Source organism: Myotis nattereri (genome assembly GCF_964212035.1).
Source record: "Myotis nattereri genome assembly, chromosome: 8".
NCBI lineage: Eukaryota > Metazoa > Chordata > Mammalia > Chiroptera > Vespertilionidae > Myotis > Myotis nattereri.
In genome coordinates this window covers 27,365,380-27,378,759 of record NC_138083.1, presented here as the reverse complement: position 1 = coordinate 27,378,759, position 13,380 = coordinate 27,365,380, and the positions used below count along the sequence as shown (strand labels likewise).

Sequence of the window (13,380 nt, the reverse complement as noted above, 5' to 3'; positions counted from 1 at the left end):
GGTGCCAGCCCCTCTCACACCCACTACCAGCACCAGAGCCGCTACTCACACCCGCTGTAGGCGACTGGCGCTGGCCTTGATCGCTCAGCGCCATCAGCAGGTGCAAGCAGCAGCTGCCAGCCCCTATTGCTCCTTAGGCTTCTCCACCTCCACCTCCTCCTGAGGGGCGATCGGGGCTAGAGGCTGTTGCTCACACCACTGCCGGTGCTAGCCCCAATTGCTCTGTGCCATCAGTGTGTGTGAGCAGGGCTGGCTCTATCAGCTCATGGGAGCGGTGGTGAGAGTGGGGCTGCCAGCAGACAAGGGACCAGGGGCCACAGAGGGAGGGGCCAGGAGGGGGCGCAGAGGATGGGCTGAGACCTGCCCCTGTGCCCACCGCAGCCTCACAGCCCACAGTTCCTTTCAAGATGCACATATTTATGCACTGGGACCCTAGTAGATAAATAACTTGCAGGCTCTTAGGTGTTTTACGAAGTGAGCTCTGTTTACTGCTTTCTTTTGCTTCTCTTGCTTCTTTTCTATTTTTTTCATGATTCCCTTCTCTATTTTCCTTTCATTTTTATCATTCCCCTCTTACAAAATAATCCAAAGGAATTTTTTTAGACCAAAACTAAGAGGACTATAAAGTCAGGAGTAATCTTATCAGCCATAGGTAAACTCTTGTAAAGAGTAGTCAACCTTCTTAGTCTTTAAATATAAATGTATTTTAGGCCCTTACTATTGTTTGTAGCTGCATTTTAAAATTTCTTATAGTGTCACATTTTTTATTCCACTACACTCTATAAAATGACTTAAAAAATTATCCTATTTTTAATGCACCCTCTTTTTTGCAACCTATTTCCAATTATGGGACATTTGGGTGTTTTTCTCCAAATTTCCTCCTATTAAAAATAATAGGGGCATGAACATCCTTGGAGAAATGTCTTTCCTCAAAATCATTACTATTTCCTTGGAATTCTTAGAAGAGAATTGACAACATCACATATAATTTATATTTCTTAAATTCTGATATACTGTGCCAAATTATTTTCTAGAATGATGATTTCACTTTAACCTCTTTTCAACAGTATTTGAAAATGCATATTTTCCTTCTAATCTCATCAAAAATTATAATCTTAAAGTAATAATTTGATATTCAGAAAATAAGATAGGTGGTTATAATTTACATTTATTTATTTGTGAAATTAAAAAATTTTCATGTTTATTGGCCATTTTTATGTCTCTGTTTGTGAATTTCCTATTTATTTTTTCTATTTATATCATTTCACCTATTTTGTGCTAGATATTATTTTACTTTTTCAAATATAAGGGCCCTTTACACAGAAAGGACATTAACTCTTTGCAGTGTCAGATATCTTTTTTTAAGTTTGCCATTTGTTTTCATTTCTATAGAAATTTTAGAGCATGGGAGTTTTTTTATGTGGCTTTGTTTGCTTTGATTTTAATGATTGGTGTCTATGGCATGCTTGGGAAGGCCTCTGCTATCCCAACTTTAAATAGACAGATATCCACTTAATATTTACCATTCCCACCCACCTCCCTTTTTTTCTTCTCCCTGCCCATATTTCAGAATTGCCATAGACAAATGGCTGGGCCCCAAAGCCATTTATCTGCGTGTGATCCTAGCTCCAGGCTCAGACCTAAGTGTGTCCAGTACAACCTCACTGTGTCATGCTGATATCCCTGGCAGAATTCTGTGGAAGACATTCCAAGGAGGGAAATGAATCCACAAGAACTTTGATTCTTAGAACTAAAATGCTTTAAAATAGCATTTTGTTCCTACTCTTCAGACCTGAATTACCTGCCCTGCTTAACATAAAAAAAAAGTCAGATAGAATTCATTACCAACTTTATATGAGTTTCTGAAGCACAATGTGGGGAGATTAATCGTTGTGCATACCTTCTCAAATGTTCATAGTTGTTGTAAAACTGGGAAGTTAATAAATTAGCCCTAATAAGAAATGTCTTTACATCATACTTGAATCTCTCATTACTCCCTCCTCCTAAGGCAGTTGGAAATACTCTATTGGGAATATAACCCATTGACAAAAAAACAACCATGGTCCAAAATCATAGCAGAAAACAACCAATCAGGTCACTGCATTTGCTCTTTCATTGTGAGAATCTCATGGGTTTGGGAAAAGCAGTAAGGGCTTTGAAAAAAAGGTAGCCAGGAAGTTGAATCTCATCTCTGCCACTACCTAACTGTATGACCCAGGGTGAGTCGATTTCTCAGACCTCCATTTTCTGGTATGTTGATACTAATACTCATAATACTAGTAACTAAGAGAAATTGAGCCACTACCCTATGCCAGGCATTTTAATCACTTTACATGTGTAACCCAGGGAGGCAGGTACTATTTTCATCCCCATGTTACACCTGATAAAACCAAAGCACAAAGAGCATGTTGCCCAGAGTCATACAGTTAGCCAGTAGAGGAGCACGATGTGCAAGGTCAGGCATTTGATGGCAGAGTGGATGAGCTCAATGTTAGTGACTGTAAAAGTATTCAAGGAAGTGTTTGCCCGGTGCATACAGAGACGAGAGTCACTAAAGGTTAGTCTTCTTCTGGCCCTTCAGTGGGACCTTGTTCCTACCTCGCACAGTTGCAAGCTCCCCATCCACGTGAGCCATGCACTGCATGGCCGTAGCCCCCACACATATTGGCATGCTGACCCGTTGTCCTAAAACAGAAGTCGACAGGTCTATCTCAGCAACATTCCGGAGCATCCGTGGATACAGCTTCCATCTAGAATTAAGAGAAAAAAGTTTTAGAATTTCAAAAGCATAACTAGAGCTTTGACATTACATGTTAGTTAAAAAGAACATTCTCTTCTATTGAAGCAAATTACAGAGCTAAAGGAAAAGGGACAATTGAAATGTCTATTAAGATGGAAAGTTAGCAATAAAATAATAACAAATACCTCAAGCCATTGTTCCCAGTGAGGTATATTTGACACACAGTAGAATTTGCCCATTTGAGTGTAAAGTTTTGTGAGCTTTGACAAATGCATAGTCATATAACTGCAAAAACAATTAAGATTTACAACAGTTTACCATTCTGAAAAATGTCCCCATTTCCTTTTGTAGCGAAATCCTCCCCTTACCCATCCCTTAACAACCACCAATCTTTTTTTTGTCCTTATAGTTTTACTTTGCAATAATCTACACTAATAAAAGAGAAACATGCAAATTGGTGTCACTCTGCTACGCCCACCAGCCAATCAGAGTGACTATGCAAATTAACCCAACAAAGATGGCGGTTAATTTGCATACACAGGCGCAGAGCGAAGACTGAAGGCTCCGGCCAGAGTGAAGACTGAAGACTGAAGAGGCTTGGCTTCTCTGCTGAGGCCGCAGTGGAGAAGCCAAGCCCCACTGTGGCTGAACCAAAGGCCTGGATCCTAAGTGCTGGAGGAAAACCAGTGCCAGCAGCCAGGGGAAGGAAGACCTATTGTGCGAATCTTCGTGCAACGGGCTTCTAGTCTAATCTAATAAAAGAGAAAAAGCAAATTGACTGTACCTCTGCTTTGCCCCAAGCCATGCCCACCAGCCGATCAGAGCGACTATATGCAAATTAACCCAACCAAGATGGCAGCCAGCAGCCACGGAGCTGGAGCAAGTAGGAGGCTTGGTTGCCCCAGCGATGGAGGAAGCCAAGCTTCCCGCCTGTCCTGGCTGGCTGTGGCCTCCACTCAAGGCAACAAAGTTTCAATTATAGAAGATAAATAAATCCCAGATACCTGCTTCCAGCCAGCCTCCACTAGGAGCTTGGGTGGCTGGGGGCCGTCGCCGGCCTGCAAACAGCCATCAGCCCCTCACCCAGGATGGCCACACCCTCATGGGGTAAGGGTCCCCGGTGGGGGGCTTGGATAGCCTGAAAACAGCCATCAGCCCCACACCCAGGCTGGCCAGGCACCCCAGCAGGACCCCCGCCTCCCTGAAGGGGGTGTGGCCAGACTGAAAATGGCCCTCAGCCCCTCACCCAGGCTGGCCAGGCACTCCAGCTGGGACCCCCACCCTGAAGGGGGTGTGGCTAGTCTGAAAACAGCCCTCAGCCCCTCACCCAGGCTGGCCAGGCACCCCAGCAGGACCCCCACCCTGATCCAGGACACCTTTCAGGGCAAACCAGCCAGCCCCCACCCATGCACCAGGCCTCTATCCTATATAATAAAAGGGTAATATGCAAATTGACCCTAACAGCAGAACAACTAAGAATGACTGGTCACTATGACACACACTGACCACCAGGGGGCAGATGCTCAATGCAGGAGCTTCCCCCTGGTGGTCAGTGCTCAGCCACAAGCCAGGCTAACAGCTGCCAGTACAGCGGTGGTGGTAGGAGCCTCTCCTGCCTCCTCAGCAGCACTAAGGATGTCAGACTGCAGCTTAGGCCTGCTCCCCACTGGCAACTGGACATCCCCCGAGGGCTCCCGGGCTGCCAGAGGGATGTCTGACTGCCAGCTTATGCCCAATCCCCTAGGGAGCGGGCCTAAGCCAGCAGGTGGTCATCCCCCGAGGTGTCCCATACTGTGAGAGGGCACAGGCTTGGCTGAGGGACACCCTCCCCCCCCCCCCCCGAGTGCACAAATTTTTGTGTACCGGGCCTCTAGTAGTATATAAATAGAATCATACAGCATGTAGGCTGTGAGCCTGGCTTCTGTGACTTAGCATAATGCATTTGAGATTCAGCCATGTTGCTATAGGCATCAGTAGATTGTTCCTTTTGGTTGGTGAATAATATACTGTGGTAAGAAGGTTGCACAGTTTATCCATTCTCTTGATAAAAGACATTTAGGATGTTTCAAATTTGGTGCAATTATAAATAAAGTCACAATGAACATTCACTTAAATTTTTGGGTGAACATAGCTTTCATTTCACTTCCTCCAAGTCATCTGAAGATGGTACATGAAGGCATGGAAGTCAGATTATAGTTTAAGAAGATGTGCTGTGTCTACTCTGTCATACACAATGTGTGGAGGTTTTTCCAAAATCTTTTTTTAAAAAACATATGTGTTTATTGATATCAGAGAGAGCTAGGGAGAGGGAGAGAGAGATAGAAACATCAATGATGACAGAGAATCATTGATTGGCTTCCTCCTGCATACCCCCTACTGGGGATCAAGCTGGCAACCCAGGCACATGCCCTGACCAGGAATTGAACCAAGACCTCCTGGTTCACAGGTCAAGGCTCAGCTACTGAGCCACACCAGCCAGGCTTTTTTCAAAATCTTTAAGCTGAATTCTGTATCCATTGAAGTATGCTGATGAGGAAAAATTGGAAAATTTTTTTCAGTTTAAAATTGAGTTTCTTCAAAAATGTCATGTGGCAGAGACTGGAGTTTTTGACTTTAAGAAATTTTGACTGCTGAACATTATGTTCAATGCCTTTTTCTGTGATTGTTTTGTGTTGCAATAAAAATACTAACAACCAAGAGCCAAAACTTCACTAGTGAAATTTACAGGCAGGTACTTGTCTTTCCTCTTGGCAAAATTTATATCTCGCATTTGTTCAAGATTATTTTATTCCTCATTAGTAACTGATTTCAAAGGAAGAAAACACAGCCCTATACTAATGAGCTCTAAGACAATAGTGTGAATGCACAGGCATCCATGCCTACCAGCGCTTACCTTTCATTACCTAGCTCTACTTCTGCTCCCAGGGAGATCAAGGTTTTTAGTCAATATAGTGAAGTGTGATTTAGTAATGGGGTAACCAAAATAAATCGAACCTCCATGGTCTTAAGTGAAGCCTACTTCCTATAGCGGAAGGAGAAATTCCGCCTTCATGTTGCTTTGAAAAATAGCTAACGGTCTGTAATCCAACCCTCCAACCCCCCCTCACCTAGTGAAGCAAAAACATCCAGCCCCTGCACAGCATAATAAAGAAGTTTTACTGTGCGATTTCTCTGCAATCCCTTTGAACATCGTTATTTTCCGTCACAACCACATGCGCGGCTGCTGGAAGCCTTTTCTTCTCCACTGACCCTCTCAGCACGATACTTTGATCTCGGTTTTGAAGGGGTGGGGGGAGACAGAAGCCTTGAAGAGAGTTTTTATTACCCATCATCTCTATGTGTATTATTAGAAGGGGAGAAAAGGATTTTAATAGCAGCCACTGCAGTGCAGGCCTTGGGAGGCATTAATATTTACTTAGAGCTAAGGGAACAATGGGAGCTTTTATGAAGTGCACACACAGAGCTACGGGGCATCAGGTGTGTGTGTGTGTGTCTGCCTGTCTATAGGCAGAGGGGCATTTTCAACTGTCCAATTCTCCCTTGTAAGGCAAAGTTCAATTCTATCTCAGGCGGCAGCTTTACCCTTGTCCACATGGTGGCGCAGGCACTTTAATAACTGTGCGTTCCCGCTTCCCTCCACATTATTTTTCTTTTCTGAGGATGACATTAGAGAGACTTGTCAACCAAGGCACCAAATGCAAACCTTAGACAAAATGAGATTAAAAGGCAATGGAGTGGGAAAACGTATGCTCTCAAAGAAGTCCTCCACATTTTGATATTTCCCAAAGAGCAATTTCAATTAACTTTGTCAGTTTCAGTAACTTTGCAATCCACCAACCCCCATCCCCTATTGAAGTGATTCCCCACCCCCACCCCCAACTCTTGCATAAAATAGGAGTTGACTTTAACCTTGGACTGTGCTCTTCTGAGACCTTCACTTTGGAAAAAGGATATGAATATTGACAAAACAATTGAACAAACTGAATAATAAACCTTTTTTATTAAGGATGAAAAAAAGATGCCTGAGTAAACAAAGAAAGCTAAAGGTGAGGGATCCTTTAACAGGGCTTTTCATCCACACTTCACATCCAACAAGGGCCTCAAATTTATCAAAAAATCAGCTGACATACACACAACCCAAAGGGGTGACTCTATTGAAGTAAGACAGCTGTGTGCTGTTACTGAATCCCACCAACTGAATGGAGTGAATTAAGCTTTTATAAATCCTGTAAGATGATCCTATTGCATTCCAATTTCTACTCTAAGCATTTAAAACATAATATCCTATACAGTAAAAGCCTAATATGCAAATTGACCCTAACTGTGGAATGACCAGGAATGACTGATCACTATAATGCTCACTGACCATCAGGGGGCAGATGCTCAATGCAAGAGCTGCCCCATGGTGGTCAGTGTGCTCCCACAGGGGAGCTCTGCTCAGCCACAGGCTGGGTTGACCGCTGTGAGCACAGCAGCAGTGGCAGGAGCCTCTCCTGCCTCCTCAGGAGAAGGATGTCTGACTGTGGGCTCCTGGCCTGCCAGAGGGATGTCTGCTCCTTGGGGAGCAGGCCTAAGACGCCAGTTGGACACCCCCCGAGGGGTCCCGGACTGCGAGAGGGCGCCGGCCAGGCTGAGGGACCCCCCAAGTCATGAATTTTCATGCAGCGGGCCTCTAGTCCTATCTAATAATAGACAAACATGGTAATTGACCATAGCTTCATTATGCCTCCCATTGGTTAATCAGCACAATATTCAAATTAACTGCCAACAAAGATGGTGGCTAATTTGCATACTGCAGGCAGGGCAGGACAGCGTGAACAGCCAGCGCACTGCCATCCAGGGCAGGCCAGCCACCCGGGACCCAATTGGCAGGTCCCAGGGCAGCAAGGCACACCCGCCCCAGATGCCCCAGAAGCCACCTGATATGGTAGTAACTCTATCAGTAAGCACTCTGAAAGTCAGTGGCATAAATGTACCAATTAAAAGACAGATTATGAGGGTGAATCAAAAACAAAACCCACTTTAAATATAAAGACACATATAGATTAAAAGTAAATGAATTAAGCTGCAGCCTGTTTTGCTCAGTGGATAGAGCATTATCCCATGGACTGAAGGGTACCAGGTTCAATTCTAGTCAAGGGCATGTACCTCAGTTGCTGGCTTGATCCCCAGTCCCTATCAGAGTATGTGCAGGAGGCAACCAATCAATGTGTCTCTCCCTTTCCCTTCACTCTCTCTAAAATTCAATGGAAAAATATCCTTGAGTAAAGATTAACCAAAACAAAGTAAATGGATTAAGTAACATTAAAGAGATTATAAGAAAAATATATTTCAAATTTTGTTAGTTGTATAATGGTTATGTTTAAATTATTAACACCTAAGAAATTGGGTGAAGGGTACATATAATATGCTGTAGTATTTTATAGTTTTTTTACATGTATGAGATTATTTCAAATTAAAATATTAAAAAATTAAAAATTAATAAAATATTAATTGAAATGTGTATGCATTACTGAAAAATCTCCTAATTGCTTCTAGCATAATTTATTAAATTGTGCTAAAATTTACAAGGGTTCAATTAAAAAATATCTTAATTCTAAATGATATAATAGAAAATATATAATAGCGCAGTTATAAGCACTTATCTGAAAATAAAAATTTAAAGAAGTGAATTTAAAGAAGGGATTAGCCAAAGAAAATATATGCACAACCCATGGACACAGACAACAGTATGGTGATGGCCAGAGAGAAGTGGGGAGCAAGAGCTGGGTAGAGGGGGCAAAAGGGGGGAAATAGGGACATCCTATATAATAATAATAAAAGGCTAATATGCACATTGACTGAATGGCAGAATGACCAGTTGCTATGATGTGCACTGGCCACCAGAGGGCAGACACTCAACGCAGGAGCACTGCTCAGCCAGAAGCCAGGCTCACGGCTTCGAGCACAGCGATGATGGCAGAAGCCTCTCCTGCCTTCATGGCAGCACTAAGGATGTCTGACTGATGGCTTAAGCCGGCAGTCAGACATCTCCTGAGGGCTCCTGGACTACGAGAGGATGCAGGCCAGGCTGAGCAACCCCCCTCAGGGGTCCCTCTAGTATATATTGAGGGGCCTCTAGTCCTATCTAATAAAGAGGGAATATGCTAATTGACCCTCATGCCATTGCAAAGATAGTGGCGCCCACAGACAATAAGGAAAGAATATGCTAATTGACTGCCCCACCCTCAAAGATGGCAGCGCCCACAGCCACAAGGTGGCGGCATCCAGTCCCCTTAACCCCGCCAGGGCAGCAGGCATGTGGCAAGGCTGGGCCCGCCCCCAGGTGGCCCAGCTGCTCTGCATGCCTGCCTCTGGAGTCCCCCAGTCCTCTCAGGCCCCAGCCGCCCAGGGCCAACCCGAGGTGCAGGAAAGCCTCAGATGTTGGCTGCCCAGCCACCCAGGGTCAGCCCGAAGCACAGGCAAGCCTTGGATGGCAGCGGTCTAGCTGCCCAGGGCTGTCTGAGGCTCAGGTAACCAGGGCTGGCTGAGGTTTGCACTGCTGGCAGTGGCAGCAACAGAGGTGTGATGGGGCGTCACCTTCCCTCGATCGCCAGGTCGCCTCCCACCCTGAGGGCTGTGAGGGGGCAGGCTGGGCTGAGGGACCCCCCCTTCCAGTGCATGAATTTTCAAATTATCACAATTTTTATAATCTTATTGTTTACCATTCATTCTTTTAAATAGTTTCTGAAGTTCCTGAACCTCCTGCAATTGGTGCATGGTGTGTGTGTATGTGTGTGTGTGTGTGCATGTGCTTGTCAACACTTATCTGGATAAAAGAACCACAGCTTTGGGGTAGAGGGGGGGAGTAAAAGGGAGCGGGGAGGAAGAAGGAGGGGAGGGGGAGAAAATAGAGTTGGGATATGAAATCTCTTGCCACGTGAATCCTCAAAAACAAGAGACAATTAGCTGCTTTTCATCATGCAAGAGCAAAAAGCAACATACCCAGTTTTACAAGCTAGCTAAATGATTCTGTGACATTTATGCCTTATGAAAAAATACTGAAAATGCCACTGGTAAGTTTATGTTGCTGCTCAAGTATTAAAGAGAGAATGATACCACTTTTACCATCTATTATTTTAAAGTGTCAATAAGTGATGCAAAAATAATGAGAATAGTTTACTTTTCTAATCATGAAACTTCTAAATGCCCAAATTGTAGAATTATTTTCCACCCGTGTTAATTTCATAAGAAGACAAAAAATATGTGCAGATCATGGTTAAGAATGATACACTGAGTTAATGTGTAAAAGAATCAAATTGCCGTCCTTTTTAACATTAACTCCAATAGGGTCAGACCATGTAGGATGTAGCAAGGTGACATCTACTCTGTTCTTGTCATGTTTGCAATAGAAAACACTGTTTTGAGTGGTTCTATCTATTTGACTTTACTTGTCCTTTTGTTGGGGGTAGAGAGGCACAATAATATTAGAGTCACAAGTCTTACCCAGAAATTTCTCCAAGCAACTGCTGGGTCACATAAGTGGCACATGTCCTCAGAACCCCAAAATGTGGTTGTCAGAGCTAAGTTCAGAGAGATAAAAGCTGTCGCTGAGAATGACCCCTTATTGTACTTGTGGGAGAGGGAGGTGTATAAATGCCTTTAAAATACCCTGATATTGTGTCACACAGGCTATGTGAGGTCTGCTTGTTTTGTAGTCTTCATTTAAATGAGAATGAGAGATTTCAAATTGATTCCCTTCATCCCATGAACCCAAAGCCACCACAACCCCGGCAGAAAATCTATTCTTAATTTCACGTGATCAGCTCGATACAGCGTGAGGGATGAAGGGTCAGCCATTCAGTTACACAGCAAAAGAGGAACTGAGATGCTAGATAGGCAATGGTCTCTAACGTTCGTGGCCGTAAAAACTCCTCACGTGGTTGATAATAAAACAGCATGTGCCACCCTCCACAGAAAGTGGAAAATATATATATATTCTCCGTGTTTTCCCTTTTAAAGCTGAACAGAAGAGAACGGCCCAGGTTTGTGGGAAAGGTAGCAGAGCAAACGCATTCCCAGTATCTGTGTCCCGTCCCTAAATCACTCAGCACACACACAGGCTGGGAAGACTCACGGGAACAGAGCATCACGTGGCTCACACAAGCTGTGAGGTCCAGTTCACAGCTTGGAAGCACCACACACAGCCTTCTATGGTTCGCACAGTTTCTGGAATTCCTAGGGTTGCAGAGGTGGTCCCGTCTGCTTTGCTGCACACATCTTGGCTCCCTCTCAGAGGCTTCATCAGGCTAACTGTTTTGGGTCCATTTTGCACCAGTGCAACCCACTAGCATTATGGAGGCCAGGCCCATGTGTGTCCATTGGAATGTAAGTTCCCCTGGACAGGAACTTTCTCTGTCTGGCTCATCGCTCTGTCCTCAGCATGTAATACAGTCTAGCCCATTGAGGTCCCTAATAAGTGTCGGTAGTTTAATTAACTAGCATGGGTTGAGGGGAAATAAAGGGAGAGGAAGGTTGTACATAAATGGAATAGGTGGTCCCCTGAGCATTGTGCCTTAAGAAATGCTAATAGGCACCACCTCCATAAGCCTAACAAGGGCCTGACATTTCCTTGGTTAAGGTGACCTATTTGGGTTAAGGTACTGTCTTCAGGAGACTACCAATAGGCAAACCACATTACCTGGTGAACAGAGTTGGCATGGGCCCAGGAAGGGCCATCTTCCAAGAGCAGAAAACTGAAAGGGCCAAAGTATTAATGGCTGAAAAAGATGCAGAATTGTAAGCCCCTCCTCTACTCTTAGCCAACTTTTCCCTTCCCTCAGCTCTTCCAGCATTTTCTTTTTCAGCTCATTTGGTTTCCAGAGAAGATCTGAGGCAAAGTCAAGGCTGCCAGAGGTTTGGGGGAGGCCCCAATGTTCACCCCATTCTCAGGCCCCTGCATTGATTTGCAGGTGAATCTGTGCTGCTTGCTAGGGAACACCTTGGTTAGAATGGTGTCATTTCTCCTAATGTATACACGGAAAAGTGATTCTGAGTGATTTTGCTCTAGACTAAAGAAAAAAAAATCAAGAAGAAAGGCAGGTTCTTTCCCCTGGGTATTTTCTGCCTTTTCCATTTAATTTCTCACCATCAATAAGCACCCACGACACTCACTGGCTTTACAAAAGGCTATCATATAAAATGGATGAGCCTGAAAGAGTGTAGTGTATTCAGGGCTCTTCTCCCCTACTCGAGCACATAAACCACATTTGTAACTGCTGAGAGATAAAATATTCCTTTAAAGTTATTTTCCCTTCTGTTTTTATTACAAGCAGAAAACATAAACCATGACACTCACCATTCTGTGCTTTGAAATATGAAAGTGAAGGGAAAACTGACTTGGGAAGAGAGAGATGAGGTTCTTTGGAGCAGAGATGAAACAGCAGAGTTGAAAGATTAATGCTCTATAGACAAATTGAAATCTAAAGTGAAAGTTTAGAATAGACAACAGTCATCAAAATGAATGATAAGGGCCAAGCCAGCAGGATGGGAACATTTGAGGCAACAATCTGTTCTGGCTCAACCAGAGAAGATGATTATCTCGCATTTAATGTCTTTCCGACACCATGAGCAGACTCTCACTGTCCTACTCGCAGAAAAAGGCAATGGGGCGATCACAATTTAGCACTATTTTTTACACATAAATTAGTTATCCACATAATTCCAAGTGGGGAAACTTAAAGTTGGCTTTTTCAGTCAATTGTTCAATATCCCCAGGCTTAGAGTAGTTTAAAATAATTTAAAAGCCCAAGGTTTCTCCCAATCCCAAGAGTTTCCCCTTCTCTATTAAGCATACAGTTAGACAAATAATTCCACATCATCGACACTGAAACTAGGAGAACTTATTTTAGTAGAATGTCTTTGTGTAGTTTTAAAACATGATTTAAAAATAAACATGTTTTCTTACCTGGAAAATGCCGCCATATTATCAGCCAGGGTTTCCTGGTCGTTTGCTCCAGACCTGTAATAGTCATATATAGACTTCTGAAGAATTGACTTAGCATGTTGTTCATAATCGCTGATACAAACTAGCCGGGTGAACATTTTCACGGATTATTGCAAGCCCAGATTGGTTTTATTTATTTTTTTTCCTGTGTTGCCTTCTACATCTTGACGATTCTGTTATTTGTCAATTATTAATAGACTTTTTCCAAAGTTCAGATTTAGTTCTCTGGTGTTACAATAAGTGAGCAAACATATGCTTAGACTTTGAAATTCCATTTGAAACTATCAGCCAAAGAAGAGCAACACCTGTCCTAAGCCACAAGCATTGAGGTTGGAGAGGCAGCCATTTCTGTCACATTAAAAAGGCAGAGGAGTGCGTTAAAAATCAACAAGGTAGAGGAGTACTTGCATGAAACTGCGCTTGGCATGGCTCAGTTCTGCCTACGGGAGCTTCTTCCGCACAGTGTGTGCCTTGCTCCTCACTTGGTACCCAGAATAGGCGGTCATTCATTTTCCTTCCACATGAGGACCATGCACTTACCATGTGGCAAAGAGCTTATGCATCCAGTAAACACAGATGTCTACACAATCCGAGATTTGGCTGATTATAAACATTTGGCTTTAAGAAGGAACATTAAGGTGAAACACGTAGCTAA

General features: G+C 43.7%; 1 protein-coding gene across 1 annotated transcript in view; it reads right to left on the bottom strand.

Moving 5' to 3' along the window:
- HAO1 (hydroxyacid oxidase 1) overlaps window positions 1-12,885 on the bottom strand; it is a 59,736-nt gene extending 46,851 nt beyond the window's left edge. The window contains exons 1-2 of the mRNA XM_081097985.1: window positions 12,687-12,885; window positions 2,599-2,750 (exon numbers count right to left, since the gene is read on the bottom strand). Of these exons, the coding sequence (XP_080954111.1) occupies window positions 2,599-2,750; window positions 12,687-12,823 (289 nt within the window). The 5' untranslated portion in view covers window positions 12,824-12,885. The remainder of the gene's footprint in view (window positions 1-2,598; window positions 2,751-12,686) is intronic.
- Between the last annotated feature and the right edge of the window lie 495 nt (window positions 12,886-13,380).